Raw genomic sequence first — 25,892 nt, 5'->3', positions numbered from 1 at the left:
AAACAGAGTAAACAAAGGGAACCTTAAAGACTAAGGAAGAGTTTGGAGACAACATACTCAGCTCTACCACGTGGGTACTCACAAAGCAGAGTTGCAAGGCAGCACACAACCTCCAGTTGTGTGGGTTGATAGCCACACACTGGGGACATAAATTAATTAAAATAAATGGTAGTATCTCCCCCTGGGAAGCTATATCACTTTGCACTCAGCAAGGATACAACCTTGCACTTGTTTGGGAATTTCTGAAGCTGGGTGTCCTAGAAAGTAATTTTGATTTATTCCATGTCCTGGGGCTCTGTGCAAACTGCACATTTTTCCTGTGTCTGATCTCCTAAGTTACTGACTAATCAAAAACTAGGAAATTTTTCAGAGATGAGAGCAATGTTTAATTAAGAGATTACTCTTGGGAGGATGTCAGTACAAATGAGAAATGGCAAAAATTCTGAAATGATAGCTCTTGCACATGTTTACCCATGTGTTTGGCTGTTTTCTGGATATCAGTGAACAGCAGTACCCACAGAAAACCAGAGCAGGACCTAACAAATTCAGGTGTTCAAATCAGCCATAGCGGTCTAGATTAGCCAGCTCATCTCAATAAAGTGATTTAAAATTAAAAATCTCTAATTTCAAGTCGACTGAGTCCTCTCTGGGTCAGCTGTTGCTATACAATACCAACATGCTTTGCTTTTGAACAAATAGTAGCAAAAAAAAAAAGTCTATAAGATTAGCCCTGATGACTTTTTTATCTGATGCCTTGAACTCCTTGTTTGTCATTTGATAAGGAAATTTACGCAAAACTTTATCTTTTTTGGGTGCTGGGAGGTTCAACCTCTTCAGGACGGAAAGGCCCAGAGTAACAACACAAAATAAATAACTAATATCAAATTAATTTTTTGTCAAGGTGAAGTTTTGTAATCTTCTTCAGGCCAAATGACAATCCACAAGTGCCAGCTCGAGGGTTAATATTTTACAAGCACAGGTAGTGAAGGGCATATAAGCAAATGTTCTTCCTCCAATCTTCCTAGCAATTTTGAGCAACTTTGCTCACATCATAATCTGAAACCATGAAGTGGCTAACATTAATTTCATTAATTCTTCTCCTGAGCTCTGCCAGATCCAGGAATCTGCAAAGAACTGCACGAGATGCAGGTAAGAAAGGACCAATTAGTTCTCTTGGAAGTCTTTGTTCTATCAATTCAATGTCTTGAATACGGTTTCACAAACAATTCGTGGGAGCCTGATCCATATTGAACAGAAAAATATGATTGACCACAAAAGAAAATAAATTAAGAGACAGCGGGGAGATGGGTAGGATACTCAGGACAACTGAACTGGACGAGTAAGTGTGGTGCCATCCCTTTGCAACATCTGTGTGGTGCATGAACAGATGTCAATGAGTCAGGATCTGTTCCTTTCCAGCATGGAAAAAGCAGCTGCACTGTGCTTTTGGAAGTTCTGTCTTTTGACAAATTAATAAATTAGCGTTCAGAGGAAGAAGGTTTGCTCTAATCAAACTGCAGATGCACTGCTTTATTTGCAGCATTTGGGGGTGGTGGTTACCCAAAGGACACATCTGCTAACCCTATATATTAAGTCCCAACAGTCATTTTAAATATCTGAATTAAGTAGCTTTTTACAGAGGTAAATATTCTATTAGGACCATAAAAATCACAGGCTTGGGTTCCCTCAGAAAGACAAGCAAACCTAAGAGTTAGGTACCTGTAGACAAATGAACACGAAAAAGTTCAATTTCTTAAGTTTTTAAGTATAAAAGTTGGGTGAACGCTGAACACTTGTGAAAATCTGGCCTGTGGTGCCCAGAATATATTTCTCAGGGTCCAGTACAGCCAGTGTGACAGTGAGCATCACTGCTCCCTTTGCTTTTCTTCCTAGACCACAAGAGTCCGATTGCCCACCGCTTCAATGACTTGAAGGAAGAGACATTTAAGGCAGTGTAAGTGAACATTCAGCTTCCACCTTCTGATTGCTTCTTTTGTCTCTCTTGATATTGTACCAAAAAGGGAAAGTAAGACACACTGTATGAGCTCACAGGGAGTGTGTACGTCTCACAGAAACACTGACTTAGCCTCTCACTGCTACTGCAAAACCTAGAAATATTTTAAGACCTGCAAACGTCACGATGACTTTCTTGCTCTCTGGGAAAAGAGCTCCTTGCAAACCTTGCAAAAAAGCCTCTGTTCGTTCTCCGAAAATAAAATAGGCATGGGGAATACAGGTTTGATATCCCTAGAACGAAGAGAAATTATGCTGCACTGGCAACATTACCAGAAAAAAACACAAACCACTAACCTCAAAAAACAAGGCTGCGACAGGTTTTCTGAGACAATTCAGTGATCTTCATTTGAAACTAGTTTTGGGAAAGACAGAGGGCCCTGACAGGCATGTAAGTGCTGACAGAAGGCAGCCTGGAGATCAGAATTTTTAACAGTGGCCAAATTCAGTTTATGAGTTTGCTGGTATAAGTGACAGAAAACTCCAATCACAGTCTTTTCTGGTTTGTTCATAATTTAATAGTCAAGACTTCTTTCATTGGGAAGGTGAAAAGGTTATTGGGAAGGTTAAATACATGTTCAGAAAGGAGGAGAGAACAAGACAGATGTGGGATCTGTCACTGTGCTCTGCATGGTATTCTGGTTAACCTTTGCGCATGTCATTTGAACAAACCAGTTCAATTCAGAGGCACCTTGAAAGTATTGCGTGATGTTTCTCAGTCTTGATTCCAAACTGTGCTTTGTGTTTCAGGGCCATGATCACATTTGCCCAGTACCTCCAGAGATGCTCCTACGATGGACTGTCTAAGCTGGTGAAGGATGTTGTTGATTTGGCACATAAGTGTGTGGCCAACGAGGACGCTCCCGACTGCTCAAAACCACTGGTAGGCAGTGAATCCCTCACTATTGTATTTCTCCTTGCTCTGTGCAGCTGCCACGATCACCCTCCTTGAGGACTTACACCTGAACCTTTCAGGTGTGGCTGTTGTCACAGGCCAATGCCCAGATTTCAGTGCTTAAACAAAGAATTTGGTTTTGTCAGGTTTTAAACCTCTGCCTTTAAGTGCCTAATGATTAATGGATCCATATGTTGGATACCAAATACCACACTTTGGCACGTGTAGCTTAGCATTGCCTGAAAATAAATGGTAGCACTTAGTACAAAACCCCAGCTGTGAAGTACATGCCTAATTCTAGGTATTAAAGTGACCCAAGTGTGTGGATTTTCACACTGGATGACTTGAAAAGGAGTGTGTGCTAATTTAAGGCATTTCATTTATGAGGACTTAAAAAAATTCCTCTAAAATGAGGTAACAAAAGAAGTTTGCAAGTATTTAGGATTGTTGGACATCTAACACTGTGAGCTAGACAGAAGTTCTCCCTCAAGGTTCCATCAAATCCTGCTTCAATTCATCTGAAAATTCAGTTTAGTCAGATTATAAGTAAAAGGAGATCACTGTCTTGCACAGAGTATTTTAAATTATAATTAACTTTTTTCAGTAAAGCATTGGAACCATTTTGATATTGGACAATATTAAATAAAACTATAAAATTACTGAAAAACAGTAGACTATTTTGATTTATGATCTAAATCTTCTTCAGTAAAATGTATTTACTATTGAGCCTGGCTTTCCTTTTGCAGATAAACAGACAACACATTGCACTGTCTATATATAAACACTAGTTCTGACCCGCACATGTTCCTTTACAGCCCTCCATTTTCCTGGATGAAATCTGCCAAGTGGAAAAGCTCCGTGACTCATACGGTGACATGGCTGACTGCTGTGGTAAAGCTGATCCCGAAAGAAACCTGTGCTTCCTGTCCTTCAAAGTTCATCAACCAGACTTTGTCCCACCCTACCAGAGACCAGCTGCTGATGTGATCTGCAACGAGTACAAGGACCATCGTGTGCAACTCCTGGGAAAGTAAGGAAAACGGCCACTGGTACTTTCTTATCCTGATCGCATTTTCTCATTTCATGCGAGAGCAGGTTTTTGCATTCCAAACAGGGGTTAAGGATCACATTTTATACAACTTGGATGACCTTTCTTCCCTAAACCTGCTGAAAATTCACAGTGTTTCCAATATTGATTTAACAACTTATTTGCTCCAGCTTCCTACTACTTTTGGTGTAATTGGCAAGAATGAAGAAAGATAACAGTGAAAAGAATAAAAATTGGCAATAAAATGTTGGTGAAAGGGCCATAGATGCATTTTTCACACTAAAAATCAGAACTTTCAAATATTTAACAACACATTTTACAAAAGCAGATGGCCATCAAACCGGATGGCTGACAACATCAGGAGTTCATCCTTCACTGACAGTTACTGAGTCCTGCCTTGCGAAGGGTGGGATTTAGCAGAGCACTTCCAATCAGCAAGCATTATGTCTCAAAAGCAGACTACTAAACTAGATTTCTAAAGTAAATTTGTAAACTAGGAAAAAAGTTAGAGAAGCTGCAAGAGGTTTAAGGCCATTTGCTGTTGTCACTGGAACATGGAACTAATGCTTTCCTTTTCCTTCTAGTTTCATCTATACTGTTGCAAGAAGAAACCCTTTCTTGCATGCCCCAGCGATCCTTGGTCTGGCTGCTGAGTATGAAAATGCACTTAAAACCTGTTGCCCAGAGAGTGATATTGGTGCTTGCTTGGATGCAAAGGTACAGCAGCTTTGTCTCTCTGGATAAGTACTAAGCAACTGAGTGAGAAACAGGCAGAATTTTCCTGTTCACGCAAAGCTTTGCATGAAGAACTTGGAGAGACAGGTCAGGATTAATCCTATCCATTGGATGTAATCAGTTTAATGTGACAATGTGTGTCCTGTTACCACAGGCAGCTGTCATCAAGGAAAGAGCCAAGAAGATAGATGTGCACCAGCAGCACGGATGTAGAATCCTCCACAAGTATGGTGAAAGGACTTTCGAAGCAAGGTAAATTCCAATCACTTTTTTTGGTAAAATGTAGGTTTGTCAACCTGTGAGAGAGACCTAGGAAAAGCTCAGCTGTGCGAGTTGCAGAGCAATAAACCATTTCTGGAACCGGTCCAGAAAATGGAGACTTAAATGTTGGAATGTCTCTCAGAACCAGAGATTACAGCGTGCTTAATCCACACTTTTGCCAAAGCTGTACCCCCATTCCAGTGCCTACAGATTTCAGTGATGGACACATCACTAATCAGCAGAGTAAGGTGCTAGTTCAAACCTTAAGCCAACCAAAAAGTCAGATTTGGCAGAATCACAGTTGTTAAAACATTTACTTCTAAGATAAAGAAAAGCTTTTACAATTTAATGACTGGATCAGCTGCCGGGGCACAGAGAGGTGCTTTGATTCTGTGGCCAGTCTGATACACTAACAATGATTAGGATTATCAGCTTTCATTTAAAGGTATAATCAGGACTACATCTCTCTGTGCCAAGTAATCTGGAGCACTGTCCAGTTCCTCAACAGTGATGGGGAATACTAGGGTGTGATTCTTACAGTTCAGGCAGAACAGAAGAACCACAAACTTGCTCCTTTCTGGCTTCACTGGTGCAGATATTGATGCCCTTTTTTTCTTTAGCCACCAGAAACTGGATGAGAATAATGAGTACTTTCTTGAAAGAAGAATGAGTACTTTCTTGAAACAATCCTGACCTACCTTATCATGTGTTAGTGACCTGGAAGGTTTCTGTTCCCTACAGTGCTTTACAACAAGTGTCTTTTTCTCCTTTTCTACACAGTAAACTTATTCGTATGAGCCAGAAGTACCCCAAGGCTCCATTTTCAGATCTTGTTAAGATGGTCCACGAAGTGAAGGATGCCCACAAAGAGTGCTGTGATGGGGACATGGTGGAATGTGTGGATGACTGGGTGAGCTCACTGTTTTTAAAACAATGTTGACATATTTGAAAAATGTTTAGAAATATAGTAATTCGTGTAGCTACCCATTCACAGTCCAGGGAACTTAAACTTGTACTCAGCACTGCTGGAAGGCTCCTCAAGCACTGAAAAGCTCAGGACCAGTACAGTTGACTCTTACTGGAAGCAAGTTTTGGCCCAGCTCTGGATCTAGCCCTGTCTAGTCACAGGGACAAGAAGCCATTACTTAAACTTTATCCAGTGTGTTTGGCCAAAATCAGAACATTTAACAGGGAGGTTGTTTGATAGTATGTATTCACTTCAACTCAATCATAAATATAGGAGAAAAAAAGCAGAGGCAAAAAGGCTGCAATTTTTTCTCCTGTCCTGTCAAGTGTACTGCCACTAATCCAGCCTTCCTGTAAGTGCTAATGAATGCCAGAGAACAGATTAACAAACCTCTCCAACAGTGAGATGATTTCAATACTGCCTGGCGGACTCAAACTTGGACACACTTGTTGGCCCAGCTCATTCCAGTGCTCTGGGGTTATACCACATGTTGTCCTCTATCAGAGCTGGGCATTTTGTCAGGACTTACAAGATCCATCAGGCATCCTTGTGACAGAGCACTCAGTGATGTGCCCTGGCTTTCCAGAGTTTGGGTTCTCAGAGTGTCTAGGATCAGGGAAGTAACCATTCACCCTGCACCTGCCCCAGTTATTTCTCTTTGTGTGAAGACTGCATTTTTTTAGCAAAGTGCTAAGTAAATAGGTGACCTGAGTAAAAAGAGTCTGAAGCAGAGAGAGCAGATTAATTAACCTGTCTTTAAATTATTTCATAGCTTGTCTGATACTATGCATTAATTTTACAGTCAGAACTGGTGGCCTCTCTGTGCGCTAAACAAGATGTTTTCTCAAGTAAACTCAAGCCCTGCTGCGAGCTGCCAGCTGTGGAACAGACCAAGTGCATCATGGAGGCAGAGTTTGATGACAAACCTGACAATCTTCCTTCACTAGTTGAAAAATACATTCAAGATAAGGAAGTGTGTAAAAGCTATGAGCCAAACCATGATGCATTCCTGTCAGAGTAAGTAGTGCCGACAGCATTCCAAGCTCTTTGTCCACCTGAGGAAATGTCCTTGTTATTACTGCACTGTGCTGATGAAAGAAGCACGTTATTCAGGAGCTCTGTCTGCTCCTGTGCCTTTCAGGTTTGTTTATGAATATTCACGAAGACACCCTGAGTTCTCCACACAGCTTATTATGAGGATTGCTAAGGGATATGAAACACTCCTGGATAAGTGCTGCAAGACAGACAACCCTGCTGAGTGCTATGGAAACGCTGTAGGTGCAAAGCTTTGTTTGAAGATGACTAAAATGCTTGGCTGGTACCTGTCGTGAAAGAATTGTGTTGAGAAGCTCCTACAGAAGAGCAAAAAAGGAAGCTTTTGGAGAGGCTAATTCCAGGGGAGGTTCATGTCCTGGTGGGAGATGAAGCAGTCCATGGCCCATGGCAAGGACACAGGGTTATCTCAGATCACAGAGTAATTTCACTTGTCACATGACATTAGTTCAGAGTAGTCTCACTCAGCTGTCTGATGCCTCTGTATCTCAATTGTGATTCTGCTTGTCCTGAGGCTGACAATTAATAGCTCAGTTATTCTTTGAGTTCCACTCATACACTGAGTATGGCTGCTCATGGATTGTGATAGGAGTGTGCGTGACCAGCACACAGAGACACCTCAGCTTAGGTCTGATCCACAACTCAGTCACACACAAGACACAGCATAAGTTGAGTTCCTGAAAGCTTTGGCCAAGAGATGTTCCCCTTGTGGCTGATAATAATTTGAAATATTTACTTGATTTAAACAAATAAACATAAACCCCCACTGCCTAGAAAAGAAGTCCAATAGGTAATTAATTTAAATTAATTTTTTAAAATTTGGCTGCCTTTTTCAAGGAAATTTTTCTTAGAACTTAAGACCCGCTAAGGAATCAACTCCTGCCTACACCCTCCTGGCTATACAGATGTGATCAACCTTGCAAAATGAGTATTTTGTAGTTAAGGTTTAGGAGTGGTCAGAAGTTACATTTGTATGACTGCTACCAGCAAGTCCTGCTCTAACATTACTAATAAATCTGTACTTGTTTGCAGCAAGAGGAACTGCACAAGCACATCAAGGAAACCGAAGATGTTGTGAAGACCAACTGTGAGCTGTTCAATACCCACGGCGAGGCAGACTTCCTTAAAGGGTGAGCGATTCCTGATAAATACTCTGGAGTGTAATGAATTACACTGGCTGCTTTGGGCAGATTGATTGGGTCTTCACTTCCACTTTCCCTTCAGTGGGCTAGATGTGCTTGTATTAGAAGAATGCTCTACTAACAGTCATTTTGATCTGACTTTTTCAGAATTCTGGTCCGCTACACTAAGAAAATGCCTCAGGTATCAACTGAGACCTTGCTGGAAATCGGGAAGAAAATGACAGCCGTTGGCAACAAGTGCTGCAATCTTCCTGAGAACCAACGCATGTCTTGTTCTGAGTACTATGTGAGTACATGGATTCATCGTTTTCCCTTCTCCTCTTGGGAGATTTTTCCTGTTCCCAAAAATACTGAATTCTGGTGAGATAGCAAACACAGTGATTTTTCATAAACACCACACTAAGCATCTACCTAACAGAATTCCAAGTCTGTTCATTTTTTAATGGATGTGAGATCCTAAATACCTATCTGATAGTATCTTGTAAGAATTTTAGTTAAACTTGGCTTCCCCTCAGCAAGCAAATGTGAGTTCATAGAATCAGGAATCATAGAACCATAGAATGGCCTGGGTTGGAGGGAACCTTAAAGATCATCCAATTCCAACACCCTGCCATAAGCAGGGACACCTTCCACTGGACTAGGCTGCCCAGAGCTCCATGATTGAGACTGTGGCAGGTTGTATTTGGGAAAGCTAAACAGTGTCCTAAAACCCTCAAACCTGCTGATTGTAACCCAATGCCCAGACTGTTTGCAGGTGAAGAAACGCCTTAGTCCAGGAATACCAATATATTTTAAATTTTAAACATGTACCATTTCCCAGCAGGTGTTGCATTCAAAAGCCTCCACTTCCAGCTATGCTATTGTGATACAAGCATCACCTAGCTGCTGTGTTTTTGGGAAGATGTAACTAACCTTTGCCCTAATCTTTTCTTTTCAGCTAAGCGTCATCATTGAAGATATGTGCAAGAGACAGGAGAGCACCCCTATCAATGACCAGGTTTCACAGTGCTGCAATGAACTCTACTCTTACAGGAGACCATGTTTCACTGCCATGGGCATAGATACCAAATATGTGCCTCCACCGTTTGACCCCATGATGTTCAATTTTGATGAGAAAATGTGCAGTGCTTCTCCGGCTGAGCGCGAAGCAGGGCAGCTGAAGTAAGTGCCAAGAAATACCTTGTAGGGAAGCTTTTGAAGCGTAGCACTTTGGGGAGTGCAGAAGGAAGCTACACCCTCTTTTGTAACCTGACTGGGGCTTCACTAGTGACAGAGAAAACCAGATGGAACTATGTGTTTGCACTGACCTGGTCAGTGTACAACACCAAGTAGTTTGGAAGAGGCAAAAGAGAATTTTTTCTTCACTTAAAATCACTCTCTTAACTGACCAGTTTCATGTAGGCCCACTGCTGGTGTACATCTTGAGATGTACTTAATTAAGTCAACATACAGATCATCTCCCTAAGTTTTTACCCAGCTGTAACGAGTTAACACAAAAGAAACAGATGGTTCTGTTAGACTGGGGGTTTGGAGCCACCAACAGGCACAGGCTCATCTAGGCATGACAAAAACCCCCTCAAATGAGCTGTGTCTGGGGGGAATGGTGTCTTGTAAAGCGGGAATCCGACTAGAGCAGGCAAGATTAATTGTGTCTCTTGGCTCTGTTTTCAGATTGCTCGTCAACCTCATCAAGCGCAAGCCCCAGATAACAGAAGAACAACTAAAGACAATTGCTAGGGGCTTCAATGACATGATGGAAAAGTGCTGCAAGCAGTCAGATGTTGAGGGGTGTCTTGGGGAAGAGGTACTTTTCTATCTCCTTTTAAAAAAAAAACAAAACCCACAACAAAACACAAAATACACACACACACAAAAAAAAAAAGCCAAAAAAAAACCCCAAACAAAAACAAGATCAAACAAAAAAACCCAAACTGCATATACAGGAACCTGGAAACTGAGCACTAGAAAGTTGTTCTGCAGACTGCTGTGTTCACTTGTCCATGTGCCCTTACAATAAATGGCCAGAGCTTATTGTGTAACTTGGTTGCACAGATTCTACTCACTGAACAATTTCACATGGAAAAGTTGTCTGGAAGTAGTTTAGTCAAAGCACATCTCCATCCTAGATTAGATGAAGTTCTCTTCGGCCTTGTCAGAAAAGCCAAATACCTACAAGCCACAGCTGACAGATATCCACGTGTAGAATTTAACTTGATCTCTAGCATACATAAACTTCCTTTTGTGCTACAGATCCTCACAAAACTCTGGGATTACCAGTAAAAAGTGCATCTGGATCAATTCTCAGAACTGCCCAGCAAATACAGATATACTGGGAGTTTGGCTGATCATGTCACAGAAAAGGTTTATCTGGAGCCACATGGCATTGCCAGGAAGTATAAATGACAGTTTGCAGTAGCAACCTCATTATAATGTAGGGCACAGAACTATTACTAATATCTTAAACTGCTTAATAATTGAATTACTTTTTTATTTATATCCAAAGTGTTACATAGTTAAATATATTGGGAAGACTTAGGAAAGATTGATTTCGTCTCCTTATCAGTTCCAAAAGTTTCTTTCCTCCTCTGCCAAAACTGGAAGACACACAACATCCAGGGGCTCATGGGTTCTAGGGTCAGGAAGTACCATCACAATTATCCTTTGAACCATAACTGAGGCACGAGTTTAAGTTTCTAACAGTTCCTTCTCAAGCACAACCTACTTTTCTCCTTGGTTTCTCTCTGACAACTGTTTGTGTTCCTTTTCCTAGGGTGCTGCCCTAATAGTGCAGAGCAGAGCCACATTAGGAATTGGTGTTTAACCTAAGGTAGGTAGCAGCAGTAATGCACAAATACCTTTGTCTGCCCCTTCCTGCACACCCTTCCACCCACTTAACTTCTTTATCCCCAAAAAGCAGCCAGCTTCCCTTTAACCACCACCTGTGCTTTCTCTAATTGTCTTACCATCTGCCACTGCACAGGGCTCAAATAACTGAAGTACTACAGTATGCTGCCATTTTACAAAATACTCCCTTTTGTCTCTCCAATCCAGGTTGCCAGTGAGAAAAACATGAAGAAAAAACTTCCTGTGTAACTTTTCCCACCCCTCACCCTTTTTCATTTGGTACTGAATGAAAATTTCATCAACCCTCTGTGTTTTGTCACACTACGTGCTTTTCAATCCCTTCACTTAAAAAAAATTAAAAATAAATAAAGGCTTTATAAAACTGCACCTGTCCCTGTCTGCTGGTGACCACCATAAGGCAAAGCTCAGCAGTGCTGCCTACACCAAATGGCTATTCTAAGTAGAATATGTGGGCAGAGAGTCTGTATTTTGGATTTTTTTCCTGTTTATTGCTCTTGGAATTTTTTAATGAAAGAATACGAGAATTTAGAAAGACTTTAACACCCTGATTCAACTGCATGTTGATTTTAGACTTTACTTCGACCATTATAATTACATATTAAGAGAAGTTTCAAAAGTACTGTTTGATCTAATGAAGAGGATTAGCAAAGAGTTCTTGAAAAAAAAAAAAAAAAGATAAATTTTTACACCAGTCACAAATCAAGCATCTCTTCATTTGCTAAGAGTTGCAAACGGCCCTGCTTTGAGACAGTTTTCATGTCCTAACTAGATTTTTAAAAAGTGTTTTAAGTTTTCTCCTGAGAAGCTCACCACCTAAATCATACCCTTCACTACAGGAAACTCCCCGGAGAGACATTTCCTGGTCCTATGTCAACAAAACCGCGTGATTTGCTACGGCATATTTCAGTTCACCGGCCCGGGGAGGCTCAGGCCGTGGACTCCCCCAGTCCCGATCCCGGCACAGCTCCCGCCACCGCTCACCTGCTACCGCCTTCTGGGCGCAGACCACGGCACCGACACAGAGTTACATCTTCCACCGCTGCTGCTTTTGCGGCCCCGCACCGGCACCGCCCGCCCCGCCCCCGGCCGACACCGCCTCGCTGCCGGTCCCGCCCCAGCCCCGACAGCGAACCGGCACAAGCCGGCCCGACTCCGATACCAGCCCCGCTCCCGGCGCGCCCCGCCCCGACCCTCGAAACACCTGTGCGGGTTCCTCTCTTCTCCGCTCGAGGCTCTGTACGAGAATCCGAGCCCAGTGCTGTCCCGGGAGAGGCGGGGACGGCGCTCCCGCTGCTCTCCGCCCCGGCGCCCCGAACGCGGAGGCGGTGGCTGCACGTGAGGCGGCAGCCGCTTTCCCGAACAGTGGCTGGGCCAGGCCCGCTCGCTGCGTTCGGCCGGACTCGGCTCGGTTCGGCCGTACTCGACTCAGTTCGGCTCGGCTCGGCTCGGCACCGTGAGGACAGCGCGTGCCGGGGCAAGGCGCTGTGCGGGAAAGCGGCGGTCTCCTTACGTTAAGCACCGGGCTCCCTCACGGCTGCGTGAGTCCCCACCCTCTTCTTTTGGGTCCCGAACGAAGGGATCGCCGGGGCTATGAGCTGTCAGTTTCCCCGAAGAGGGTCACGCAGCGAAGGGGTTGCCGTGTCACATTTCACACGACGCCAGTTCGAAGCTGCGCCTAACCGAGCAGAGACCCTTACAAGCCGGCCAAATCGAACCGAGCTCGGCCGAACCCGGCCTGCTGCTCTCATGACCATTAATTAGTGCGACTGCAGTCACTGCCCAATGAGCTCCTGCCCGACCCCGCGCTCCCGTTCGTGTCCGTGCGATGGCCGGGCCGCCCGCGGAACGCGGCAGCAGGAGAGCCCCGAGCTGTGCGTGTTCAACGTGAGGCGGCGCCGCTTTCCCGCGCTGCCCTCAGGGAGCCGAACCGAGCCGAGCTGTGCCGAACGCAGCCAGCGGCACCGAGTTCGGCCGAACCCCGCGAGCGGTCCCGATTTCCGCCGAACCGAGCCGAATTCGGCCGAACCTAGCCGAGCTCGGCAGAAGGCAGCGAGCGCCTCCGAGTTCAGCGGAACCGAGCTGAGTGGAGCTCGGCCGAACGCATCCAGCGGCTCTGTTCAGCCGAACCGAGAAGAACCTCATGATCTGGGCTGAACAGGATTGAGCTCGACCGAACCCAGCCTCCTGCTCTCGTGACTATTAATGAGCGCCTGCGATGATGGGCTTTTAGACCAAAGCACTGTCCCTGTTTATTTCCCTGCCTCTGTTTCCCTCTTCCCTTTCCTGAGCTGTCTCAGCCCGCTGAACTTCATACCCCAAACCTGCATTGGCTCCCCTTTACCCTCCAGTAAATCCAATCTTCCCTACTCCTCTCATGTCCCTCTCTTTGCTATATTCCTTAACTTAACTTAAACAAACCATCCCTGACCCGAAAGCTTTGTTTTCGGTTAGATTCGGCTCGGTTCGGCTGAACTCGGTGCCGCCCCCAGAGCGGCCCTAGAGCGCCCCCTGCCGGAGCCGAGCCGGTGCTGCGGCCCCACAGCGGCTCTTCCCGAGTTCCAGCGGTGCCGGACCGCTCCGGCGCTCGCCGCGCTGCTCCAACGCCGGGCACAGCCGCGCCTGCACCCCGCTGCCGAGCGCGGGCCGCACCGCGGCCACACCGCGGCTCCTCGCTGCTCGCTGCCCGTGGCACCTGCGCCTGTGACGGGCCCGACGCTCTGCGTGGGCAGAGTGAAACAGCCCCTCCCACCCCCGGCCCTGTGTGCCTGTAGGGCCCTGCCCGCTCCCGGAACGGGACCCGTGTCACCCCACACTGGCAGCCAGGTTTGGTCCCTGATCATTCCCGGTGAGAAGCGATCCCAGCTCTTCCCCGTTCCCGAACGGCTGCTGCTGTCAGAGATGCCCGGCGTGGAGAGGGGGAAGCCGAGTCGCATTTCACACGAGACCAGTTCCTGTCCGGAACTGCCCTCTGTGGGCCTGCAGCCCAGCAGCAACACATGGGTCTCACACACTGTAGCCCCCCTGGGATGCTCATTTCTGCAGCATGTTTTATTACACAGGAACATGAACCTTGGTCGTCGACGCTTACTTCCAGTCTTTTTCTTTATTCTTTCCTGTAAGCAGTTCGATGGAGTCAGAGGCCTGCTGCAGCACGGAGCAACTGAGCCAGCTTTGCACAGACCACCCCTCCTCTGCCCTCAGCACAGCAATGCCTCTGTGCAGACTGCAGGAGCAGATCACCAGAGGCCGACATGCCAGGCAAAGTGCAAGTGTTCCTTCTCGGGCAAACATCGGCAGCTCTTGCTGCCCCTGCAGTGCTCCAGGAGAAGCTTTGGCAGAGCTGCCATGCTCTGCACCTGCCCTGACAGGCTCGTGTTTCTTCTCTTTGCTGAGGAGGGGACCTAAGCCAGGGAGGGGACTTGGTCCTGATCATGCAAACAATGACCCACTCTATCCCAGACAGACAACCCCTCATGTGTGCTCCAGCCAGAGCACACCCACTCCTTACTGGCTTCTGGCAGGGCACAGTGGCCAGGAGGTCACACAACAGCCAAATTTGTGTCCTTGATGCCTTAGGACAAATGTGGTGACCACACATTGCCCAGTGCAGCACTTGAGTAGCTGCTCTTTTGGGACTTGCTAGCTGTGAAGGCTGCAGGGCAATATGGGCTTCTGTGGGCAGGGAACTCCAGGTCCTTGGTGCCCCGTTGTACCAGTTCTGGTTTAACCACTGGATGTCACGTCTCAGGGAACTCAGGGACTCCAGAGTTAGGGACAGGCATGCAATGAAGCCTGCACTGCAACAAGGCAGCCAAGAGGAACATTGTGTCAGCATCTGCAAGAGCTGCTCTCAGCTTTAATTCCTACACACAGACACTGCACTTCCCACTGTTCCCACCCTTCCGAGGCAATAGCAAGCGCTGCAGCACCATTACCAAGATGTCTCCTTTCAGCTCAGGCCCAAGGAACACAAGGCAGAGTACAAGCCAAAGGGACAATGACTCCCTAATCTGCTTTTCTTCCCCTTGCAAGAAGCCAAGCTTTAACCAGACATCAATGGCTTTCCCAAGGATTATCAGTCAGCCTGCCATCTTCTTCTACCATGTCCAATGAATCACTGTTCCAAGCTGGATTTCTCCACATGACATGCAAAACCCCAGCAATCACTGTACTGCAAAGGCTTCTGTCAAAGCATGGGGCTTTGTAAAGGTACCGGAGCGTGGGCACTGCCAGGGGAACGGGTGAGGCCTCTGCAGCACCAAGCAGGTCGCTGCTTTGTGACATCCCTCAGCTGTCCTGGCATTTCCTCTCTTATCTCCACTACAGACAATCATGTCAGCTCCGATGCTGATAGAAGGTGCTCTTGAACAATCTGAAATATGCAAGACTTTGTGGCACAAGTAAAACCATGTCTTGGCTGACCCTGTGGAGTTTCAGACACCATTATCTCCTGCCCTTCCCTGTCGCCCTGTTCTTTTAAAAGTTTTAAAGTTCCTTTAAAAGTTTTCTATGCCTTCTGATGTTTACATATTTCTACTGGAGTTCTCACGCACTTTTCACATAAATAATGATTGTTTTGCATTCTTCTTTGTGGGAGGGGAGAATTGATGGACTGTTGGTTTGACCAGTGTGGTTGGAGAGGTGGCAATTTCATCCTCCAATCCACTGTCACTTTTGGAATTGTATATATTGCAAGGTCAGAAATAAACGTTACTTCCTTTTGCTCTTTTGATCACTTCCTTTTGCTCTTTTGATCTTAGCATGTGTGTGAGTTACCTCGTGTCGTAGTGCGCCACTTCCCCTCAGCCCCAGGTAACATGAACCAGCACAATTTACCTCACAAGGCATCAAGGTCTGAATGCTGCAGGACCTCATCGGTGGCACAGGGCATTGTGTTTCTCTGGAGATCTCTGGAGATCAGCAGATCTTGTAGCTGTGGAGGTTGCTCCTCTGAGGAATTTTTGGTGACTTTGGCTTTGGGACTTCTACAGGATCCATTTTTTTCATTCCAGTATTCCAGCTCACACAACTGGATTACTTTTCAGTCACTTCCTAACTGCCTTTTATCAGGAAATATTACAGGCAATACATGCCCTCAACAAGATACAGCCAACAGGAACTTTAGAGATTCCATGATTCGGCTACACCTTATCTGTGAGCAGTGCAAGAATAACTCTTTTACCAACCTTTTTAGGTAACTGCCAACAAACACAAGAAGTAAAAAACAGGAAATTGGGGGCAATTACTTCTGCACCATCAAAACTCAATGACACTAAAGTGGAGAGTAAGCAACTCTAGTCTGTTTTAAAGACAGCTCAGCTCACGTTCCTCCCAGCATCATGGCAATAACCATTTAAGCTGTATCCCACAGCCAGATGCTGCAGCCTGGCAGGGTGTGGAGGGATCCCAGCTGAGACACATCTGAGAGGAGCTCACATCCTCCCTGGGCCACACACACACACATCCCCCAAGGTGAGAGAAGCCACCAAAGTCAAACACTTCAAAGCCCATGGTACTGTGCTGCTGCAGCTTGCCACTGTCACCGGCCAGGTCAGCAATGATGTTCTTACAATCTTTTCTGTGAGCGAGGGGTGCCAGGGCTCTACAGCCACCTGCATGCAAGAGAATTAGGGACATGGATAAATGCTGCAGACATCAGTAGTTTATTGGCATGTATAGTCAAAACACATTCAGAATGGAAACTTAAAAGTAAAATACTTTCCACCTGCAACAATTAAACTAGAATCTACTAGCATATAATGCTTGACAAGTTACAGCAATAAAGATGGTAATCCACTGTCTTGAATACCTACTAAAGTCAAGATGGTTGGCCAAGTTTGTTGAAGTAGAACTGTAATGACAAAATACTCCCACCATTCACAAATCAGCGACTAACAGTAATGGTCAGTGAATCCCTTCCTTTGCTCTAAGAGGTACATTTACTATTAAGAGGGTCAAGAACATGTAAGAGTCCACAGTACAGCAGGTGAGCTATCACCATGTAAACTTCTCTGGATGATGTTCCAAGGGTTCGTGTCACTTAAACAAGAAGCAAACCAAAAAGCAGAATGGCTCAGGAGCTCTTTTTACTACTCCGTTTCTGTTGTCACTTATTTCCAGTGCCATTTGCCATACAAATGAATTAGGTGGCAGCAAAACACCACAGCACTACAGAAGGAAAAAAGAACCTCCAGACTACACAAACCACACTGGTGGCAAACTGCTACATGATGACAGCAATTTGTCCAAGGGCTTCAAACCTAAGGAGTGGAGTTGTGTGGCAAGCAGTTCAAGTACTACAGATTTCCAGGTAACAGCTGAAATGGCAAGACCTTCAACAAAAAAAAAACTGAAATATGAAATTACCAAATGCTAGAAATGTGTCCCAGAAAAAAAAAAAAGTGTATGAAAATAGTGCAAGACTTACCATGGAACACAGAAGACCTCAAGTCTGGGAGAGAACAGAGAGATGCCACTTCCCCATGCCTAGCATATCAGAAAAGATGAGCAAAATCTTCCACATTACTCGAAACCAGCAAATGACTGCATAATCCAGAGCCAGACTGCCAGGATGCCCTCCCTGCTTTTGCTTGAAATTGCCCTTCTTTAACTTGAAGTCTTCCGCGTTCAGAAGCAGCTGTCGGCGGTCACGCTTTTGCACGGACGCGCGCACAAACACCCCCTTTGCTCCCGAGCCCGGAGCCAGCGCTCGTCGCAAGGCCCAGCACCGGGCCTGCCTGTACTGCCTGCTGCAGCGGCGGTTTATGGGAATGTGCTCCGGGACATCATCCAGAAACACACCTCTCACGGAGAACCCACCAGTCAAACTGCAGAACAGAATGCCTCCTTTCTATCCGTCAGGCCAGAGCCACATCAGTGTCAACATCAGCTGAGAGTTATGTGCAAAATGAGTACAAGTTTTTTAAAAAGTGCAAGTGGAAAATGCAAGAACTTAAGAGCTGCTGTTTAGTTCTCTGAAAATTGCAGTATCCCCATTTGACAAGCTCACCTTTACAAAGGATGCTTAGGTCTACCCATTATGAGCTGGCCAGAAGCGTCCACCATTCTGGACTGACTTCTGAAATTCAGGTCCAAGAGAGATTAGAACTCCACTGTCTTTAACTCTGACACTGATTAAAGAAAAGAGACAACCTGGAGACTACTTGGATGCCTTCATCCTCCCTTCCCCCCCCACTGCAAAAAACCAGGCAAACTTGTTAATTGAAGAACAAGGTGGATGATCATTTTAGCAACGTTTACTCATTGAAAGATACTGCAATTTTTTTAATACAATTTTCCAATTATTTAAATGCTTTGCAGCCGCTTGGCTTTGCAGCACAGTACTTCATACACTATACTGTACAAAATCACCAGCAAGACTGGAATGATGTATTCATAGAAGGCACCATCATGCTTATTACATTACCAGAGAACTCAAATACAGTCAAGACAAGTTTCACTGTACAATGCTTCTCGAAGGGGGGAGGGGAAGGAGGAGTGTGTTGAGCAGCCATCCCTGCACTGAAGAGGGCCAGATAGAAAAATCTGACGTGAACTATCAAACTTGTTGCATACTCAGGGCTATGACTTGGAAACTCTGGGTTCTGGTTACAGCTAACTGGATTCCTTCTGGAACAAAGGTGTAGTCTTATTAAGGTTTGTGTGTGTACAGAGGTTGGTCACAGCAAACAGAGCAGATGCCCGCATCGTTCCCCAAGCTATTCTGTCTGAGTAAGAGGATGAAGGTTTTCCCTCCGATGCCTCCTGCAGCTGTCAGTATAAATGAGTTCAGAGGACCCATTAGTGCATTTAGATGAGTGCGTAAACATGAGTTTGTTTGGAGCCGAGTGTTCTAAGAAGGAAAAAAAAAAAAAAGCCAAGCTTCTCCAATTGCACAAATTGCACTATTTGTGTTTCCAACAGTAGTAGGCAGAAACAGTAACACTTACACAAATTGTGCAGCAGAGGGTTTTTGACTGAAAGGACCTGAATTCTACTGGGCATGTCCTTTAGTTCAACTTCTGTTGCAGATAGTTAACTGGTCTTTTCTTTTGTTTCTTTTCTCTTTATTTTTAGTCTTCAATTCTCCACGTATACATTTATAAATTAAGAGTGTGACTCCTGTCATGAAACTGGGGAAAAAATGTCCACCTCAATTTAAACTGGAAACCAAAGGATGTTTTCACATCAAAGAAATGATCAGAAGGGCTGTGTCACATTCCAAAGCTAAAAAAAAAATTAACAAGAATGCAAACACGATGGATAATGTACCACTGCCAAGACTGTCTGCCCACAGTGGAGATTTCAGCGACGCTGTCCAGTGAAACGGCCTTCCATCTGCCCGGTTCCTCGTCCAGAGCCAAGTTTTTGTGCCATGCCACCTCGTGGAGGAGGTCCTCTTCCATCCCGGTCCCGCATCATGCCACCACCCACTATTCCACGGGGCCCCCCCGGGCCTCTCTCATTGCGGCGGATATCCCTGCGCTCGTCGCCGCCGCCGCGCGTCTCTCGCTCACGAGCGGCTCTGGTTTTTTTCTCTTCCACGTTCAGGCGCACCTCCCCGCGGAACATTATGGGCTTATGGGGAAAAGTGGTCAAAGCACACGTTAGTCACCATGGCACAAAGCCCATTCCCTACAAGGCACGCGAAAACTCTGCACTGGCTGTGGGCCCCAGCCTTCCTTCAGGTACGTGCCCAAGACAAACGTGACCTGCTAGGGGCTCCCTGCAGCATGCAACCTTAGCCCTGTGGAACACCATTTTTACATTCACTGGGGCAGGCAAGGAAGTAAAGTGTTTGTCTCAAGCAAAAGCAGCATTGTCTTTAGCCTCTTCACTGCCAGCTTTAGTCTTTTTACTTCAGGGTTGAAGTTCCCGAAGAATTGCTCTACTAGGTCTCACTCCCTCACATCACAGAAATGAAAACTGCCGCTTTCTCCCCTTCAGCTCCTCAAAGCAAAACTGCAAATAACCCTGCTCTCTCCTCTCGATCCCAGGGTGTAGAATTCAGAGATCCATGTGATGCTCTTTGAAAGGTTACCTGTTCCACTTTCAGCTAAAGGATCTCTAAAAATAAGTTCTGAGCTCTGTGGGGAACACTTGTGTAGAGGTAAAAAACCCAAATTCCACATGGTGCAGTTTGAGGAACACTGGCAAAGCTTTTAAAGCTACACAGCACTCCCAACAGAATGGGTATGTTGATACTGTTTTTCTTTCAGCTGTTTTTTGAATGCCAGAGCCAATGGCAATGAAAACTAGGATGACCCACAACACATGTGGTTTAGGGCTTTTGGTCCATCCCTGGAACAGGATACTCAGTACCCAATGCCAATACTTACTTTTGCAACTAAAATTCGCTGGACCGGCTCAGAATCATCAAATACCACGAAACCAAAATTAGGCAGTTTTCCTCCCACTCCCTTAGTATTTATGCGAAGTTCTACCACATTTCCAAAGCCTGGAGAAACACAAGGGAAAAGTCACTTTATGAAAACCCGCAGTGCCAGCTCTACCCTCTGCTCGTTCCAGACATCTGTAGGGTGTAAAGCTGAATCACACAGTCCAAATCAGTGTTATCTGACTTTTTAACACAGTCTTCCATCTTAGTCCCTGCAGCTGGAATCACTACTTACTCATGAAGAACTCTTTCAGTTCACTCTCATCAATGTCGTGTGGCAAGTTCCCAACAAAGAGCTGGTGGCTGTCTGGATAGCGAATTATCCGACGATTATCCGACTCATTCTGCTCCATGTCTCCCCTTCCTACCATCAACACAAAGAGGAAGGCAGACCCACTGTGGTTAAAAGATGTGTGTAAATCTGCATGAACACATCTAGGGGGAGCAACAAGCATATTCACTCCAGCCAGCCTGGACTCCAAATCATACTCCCTCATTTCTAGTTGAAGGCAGCAGGCACAGGCAGTTCATGATCAGCCAAGCACGACACAGGGACAGGCAAGGCCTCAGCAGACACCTCTTATTAACCCAGTCACACAAGCTCATCCACGTTACCTGGCCGAGGTCCTCGTGGTGGAAAACCCGGTCTTTCCCTGGGACGCTGCTCACGAACACGAGGAGGTTGAGACTGAGCTTCAGGTTTAGTTTCCACTCTTGGCTAAAAGAGAATGTGCATTATTTAACACTGGCCTGGTAAAAAAAAAAAAAAACAAACCCCCAAACTCACCAAAACAAAAACCCCCACAACACAAGACATGGGTAAGTGGCATGCACAAAACAAACTCCGGAAGATAGACATCGGTGTCAATGTGTTTGGGAGTGCTTTTTTCACCTGTCTAAATTCCTCTGTACCAAACCAGGACTGCAGTGTTCATTTATCACTGTTAAAAGGTGCAAAGCAAACATCTCTCAATCAGAGCATCTCCCCTGAACTTGGCTAAGGTGAATTTTCCATGTTTGACCAGGCATTGAGACCCCAACGTTCTGTTATTCACAAATCCCTCAACCTGACGTAAAACATAGAGGGCATAAAGCTTCCTCAAGCCAAGCTCAAACTTCATGGATTAGGAGGCAGTCCCAGATGAACACAAAGAGATGGGCAAATCAAAGTTCTGTCCAAGTCCCTGAGGAATTATTTTCCTCCAGTGCAGAACAACTGTACGAAAACTGTAAAAAAGAGGAGAACAAAAGCCCTCAGAAGCTTAGTAAGTATTTCCTGAAATGAGTTTCTACAGACTACCTCTCAGGATACATTTCAACTTTCCTGATGTCAAGACCATGATGCTCAAAATATACCCTTCATATTCAGGTACTAGAACACCCATTCCAATTTTTTGCAAGCTAAAAATTTGCTTCATGAGAAATAGACAGAACAATAAAAATGTTTCTGTGCAGACTGCTGGTCACTGAAGCAATTCCCAATATTTTAAAAATTCCATTTTCTGTACAACAGTTAAGCAGCTGCTGGTGTGCTGGGTTCTTATCTTAGAAAAACAAAATTATCCTTAGGAGCACAATAATGCACAGATAGCCTGCAAGTAAGATTAAACACAAGGTGAACAGCTATAGGCCCAGACTGCTGGGGAGAAGTAGTTTATTTTAAACATCTCCCTTATTTTCCTTTAAGGACTCAGGACAACTGGCAGTTCCAGACACAGCACTTCCCAGGGGAAAAAAACTGGACTTTACATGCAACATGCAAGTGTTACACACCGAACGAATGTCTCAGCCCTCTTATCACTTGTGCTCCATGCAGCTAGGCATTAGTCTGTCCCTATAACACTTCTAGGATCACTTCTTCAGTTCCAAGAACAAGCTCAGAAAATCAGCCTTCCTGTTAAATCTTGTTCTGTTGTATTTTATGAGTCACTGGAGCTCCTCTGCCATCTTTCACTCACACATCTTGAGCACATCATAAATTACACCTCAAAGGCAAAACTTGATATACCTTCAGATCCCCATCTCTTAGATACTCAAGGCTGTCAGGCTTAAACTCCCTCCTTCTGTCAGCCCCAGCCAAGACCTGCTAAGTCACTGATGTCCTGCCATTAAATCCCAAGTAACAGCGACCCTGTACCTGCTTGCTTTGTGGGTCACTGATCTTCTCATCCAGCACACAAACAGCCGATCTCTCTGGTTGTTTCCTAAGGAATACCATCCTTTTTCATAGAAAAAGGCTGCCTCAGTGCCTCAAGAGGAAAGCCTTTGTACAGAACTCTGCTCCCCAAAACACTGCCATGGCTGGCAGCACCACAAGACTCCAGATCAGAGCTGCCATTTATAGCCCAAGCAGCAGCAGCTCATTGCAACTCACATCTTCCGGCATGTCCCAGCAAGCACAGAATGGATGGAAGGACACTGAGTAAGGAGTTCAAGAAACCCAAATTACCACAGGAGCCAAGTATGCCACAAACCTCAGCCTGGCGGAGTTCTGACAACCATTAAGGAAAAGGTGGCACAGTCTCTTCTCTTCAGAAGCTCACGTGGGAAGGAAAAGGGACTCACCCCAAAAGACAAGAATCAGGCCCTTGCCTACCCCTGCCCCTCTGCAGCCCAAAGACAAGCAATGCAGTAATAAAAATGGGAGATAAAAGTACCTGAAAATGTTATAAGGAAAAGTCCCAGTTTATCAATGTAGGCAGGTTGATTTCTAATCGTCCACAATTAGAAAAAGAGCAAGAAATGCTGACCTGTTTCACTCCACAGTTGTAAGGAAACAGGCCTGAACCAGTTTACATCCAGAACAGCATGTGTGCAGTCCCTTCAGGAGTTAACACTACAGGGGCTGTATTTTTAACTTGATGGGGGGGGGGGGGCAGGACTGGAGTGGTGCAGAGAATACAGTGAGCAGGGCAGTTATTTCTCTGTAACATCACTGACACCAGCTAGAACAGCATCTCAAAGGAGCCGCCCATCCACCCGGGCATCTTCTGTCCTTGTTTACATGCACAGTGTCTGGCACTAATGGATCCCCGGGAACAGGGAAAAGCTGCTACTGATTTGCAGCTCCTTGTTCAGGTGCCTTTTCTACCCAATTTCTACACACTGTGTCTAAAATACTTTTAAGAAAAGGAGCTCAGAACTGACTAATTCCGGCTACAGAAGAGCTGAGAGTTGAAATTCCTGCCATGTCCTACCATGTCAGTATTGTTTAGAAACTTCTACACACCATTACTTAAAACAAAAAGTCAAAGCAAAAGAAATCAAAAGACCCAAAGCACAACAAGCAACACAGGCAACACAGAGGAGTTTAAGGGGACGTCTATAAGCTATCTCCTGCTCTCTTGGGCAGATAATTTGAAATTATTTTTGCAGCCAGATTATAACCAACCACCTTCTCTGTGGCAAATAAATTTTAACCAATTTTGGCTTTGCATAAGGTAAATCTATCCTGCACTAGAAAACCCACAGTTTTTACAGGTTAAATACTGCCTAAGTGTTCAAAGCCCTGTTTAAGCTGATGAAGACAGACTTCCCGACTCATTACGTAGCCTTTATCTGATGTCCATGATAGTCCCAGCAGACCAGAAGCAACACCAAGTAAGGTGTTGGGGTTTGTTTGGTTAGTTTTCTTTCATTTTTCTCTTTTTCTTCCCTGTTTCTTTTTTAACATGCATTTGGCTGAAGGCTAGTCCTAGACAGAGATCTCTCTGTTACCATAAAATTGAGAAGAAACCAGTGCAAGAACAACAGCTGCAGCAACCCAGCTATTCTACTGAAAATTGCAGCCTTTCCAAAAGGCAGGACAGGAGCAACTCAAGATACAGCGCTCCGGCACACCCTATCAGTGCACGAGAGTAAGGGACACATTTTCTGGTTTGAGCACTTTTATACAGATGGAGGAAGCTGAATTGAGAGTCTCAGAATGTCTCACACCACCTTGGCATGAGCAGGACATGAGCTGTCACCAGGTCAAACTTGCTCACCTCCTTTCCCTCCTCACCCATTCAACCTAGGAATGGGAAGATAGCATTGTCCAGGTAAGGAAATGTGAATCCTTCCATTCCTCTCACAGTCATAAGTTGGTACAGGGTTCTCTGATAAGCTGATTATCCATGGATAATGAAATCCAGCATAGTCCTGTGGATGTTAGCCTTACAAGGCAATCTTGCACCTCAGAAATGGTGCACTCTCTTTTTACTGCTGGGCTACTTCCATCAATGCTCTTTTCAAACACACTTCAGAAAAGTAACATTCCGTGGGGAATTGGTGTTTCCCCTCTAAAGCAAACCATATGTCATTAAGTTAGGTAAAAAAAACCCATGAGTGATTTCCTGTTTCCACAAGACCAGATTTTAACATTACCATCACCCAAAGTTACACCAGTTACATGTTCGTGCCTTTACTTGCAACAAGGAGGTGAGTGCATTAACATTTAAGACACAATTAATTTGTGCAATTTAAGTCAAACAAGTTGATCTGTTAATTTAAAAAACTGAAGCAGTTTGCAGAAGTAATGAGACAATCCAAGGTGTTCACAGATGGGTTACCTGTGAGACTGGTGCTTTAACATGGGGTGGAATTCCAGAGGAAGAAACAGTACCACTAGGAGGCAGGTTTTTACTGGTCACTGAAGCCCAAGAGAAAGCCTGCAGGAAATGCAACAAACCTAGGCTACTAATCACGGCAAACCACTGACATTCCTACAGGGAAACTCGTCTGCTAAAAATACACTTTTGGTTCATATCTGACTATTAAATAATGGTTGTGCAAGCATTACAATCGAGGTACACAAGGGTTTGCAGTTCCAGCTGTCTGTGGATTCCAACAACATGGAACAAGCGTGTACCGTGCCCACTACCGCTACTCAAGTGAGCCCAGTGCCCTCAGCATTCCCAGATAACTGCTTTCCATGATGTAACCAAACCTAGAACTGAAAATCCTGTAGTGTTAAGTGTCTTTTGCAAGAAGAAAGGAAGCAGATGCCTGAAGTTACAATCAAAAATGGAGAAGAGAAAAAGGATTGGGAAAAAAATACGGGAGACACACTGGAGCTAGAAAATGATCTTGCTCCAGCTCTCCTTGGCTGCTCCCAGCACTTTGCAAGCCCGCAGGTGTAAGCACACCAGAGGACGCACCGTGTGCACTCTGGTTTCTAAGATTAGGCATCCTGCCTCCGGGAGACACTCAATGCCCCCAGATTGGTTTTAAACCTCTGCTGCAGCAATTTTGCAAGTGTCAGTGTGTTCTATTTATTTTCAAGGAAAGAGCAGCGGTTCCCATTGGATGAGACTTTTGGCAGTGTTTTCTTAACATGTTAACTGCACAATTAAAAATGTCTACACATGCATATACCCACACACACACTTTACAAGAAGAGCTTAAAATCTACCATAGGTGATGAGCAGCACTTAAAAATAACTTTTTTTTCCTTTTTTAGTGAAACTTCACATTTTTACAAGTGCAAAGGTCAAGCCTAGTTGTTTATACAGCATGACACTAAAGAGAGGTACCAG

The 25,892-nt window shown here is 45.1% G+C and overlaps 2 protein-coding genes across 6 annotated transcripts in view; one reads left to right on the top strand and one right to left on the bottom strand.

The window, feature by feature from the left end:
• The window catches only part of G3BP2 (G3BP stress granule assembly factor 2), a 50,370-nt gene that overhangs the window by 9,686 nt on the left and 14,792 nt on the right, over positions 1 to 25,892 (bottom strand). The window contains exons 8-12 of one of the 4 annotated variants that reach the window (XM_068188179.1): positions 24,927 to 25,025; positions 20,992 to 21,094; positions 20,612 to 20,740; positions 20,318 to 20,436; positions 16,397 to 16,591 (exon numbers count right to left, since the gene is read on the bottom strand). In XM_068188179.1, coding sequence (XP_068044280.1) covers positions 16,412 to 16,591; positions 20,318 to 20,436; positions 20,612 to 20,740; positions 20,992 to 21,094; positions 24,927 to 25,025 — 630 coding nt within the window. In that variant the 3' untranslated portion in view covers positions 16,397 to 16,411. Of the gene's footprint in view, positions 1 to 16,396; positions 16,592 to 18,219; positions 19,557 to 20,317; positions 20,437 to 20,611; positions 20,741 to 20,991; positions 21,095 to 24,926; positions 25,026 to 25,892 lie in introns of those variants that run through there. The other 3 variants (XM_068188178.1, XM_068188181.1, XM_068188180.1) reach the window with 3 other exon arrangements.
• Positions 993 to 11,341, top strand: ALB (albumin). Of its 2 annotated transcripts, none has more exons than XM_068188176.1 (15): positions 993 to 1,149; positions 1,894 to 1,954; positions 2,764 to 2,896; positions 3,724 to 3,938; positions 4,541 to 4,673; positions 4,846 to 4,943; positions 5,733 to 5,862; positions 6,722 to 6,936; positions 7,061 to 7,193; positions 8,005 to 8,102; positions 8,262 to 8,400; positions 9,052 to 9,275; positions 9,786 to 9,918; positions 10,885 to 10,941; positions 11,166 to 11,341. In XM_068188176.1, the coding sequence occupies exons 1-14, from the start codon at positions 1,065 to 1,067 to the stop codon at positions 10,933 to 10,935; spliced, it is 1,848 nt and encodes a 615-aa protein (XP_068044277.1). In that variant the 5' UTR covers positions 993 to 1,064; the 3' UTR covers positions 10,936 to 10,941; positions 11,166 to 11,341. The 2 variants fall into 2 exon arrangements, with proteins under 2 accessions (XP_068044277.1, XP_068044278.1); XM_068188177.1 differs by having other exon boundaries at positions 7,061 to 7,197; positions 8,009 to 8,102.

Source organism: Anomalospiza imberbis, chromosome 4 (assembly GCF_031753505.1).
Source record: "Anomalospiza imberbis isolate Cuckoo-Finch-1a 21T00152 chromosome 4, ASM3175350v1, whole genome shotgun sequence".
In the NCBI taxonomy this organism is placed as follows: domain Eukaryota; kingdom Metazoa; phylum Chordata; class Aves; order Passeriformes; family Viduidae; genus Anomalospiza; species Anomalospiza imberbis.
Note: the sequence above shows the minus strand (reverse complement) of the source record. Positions and strands in the feature narration are given on the sequence as shown.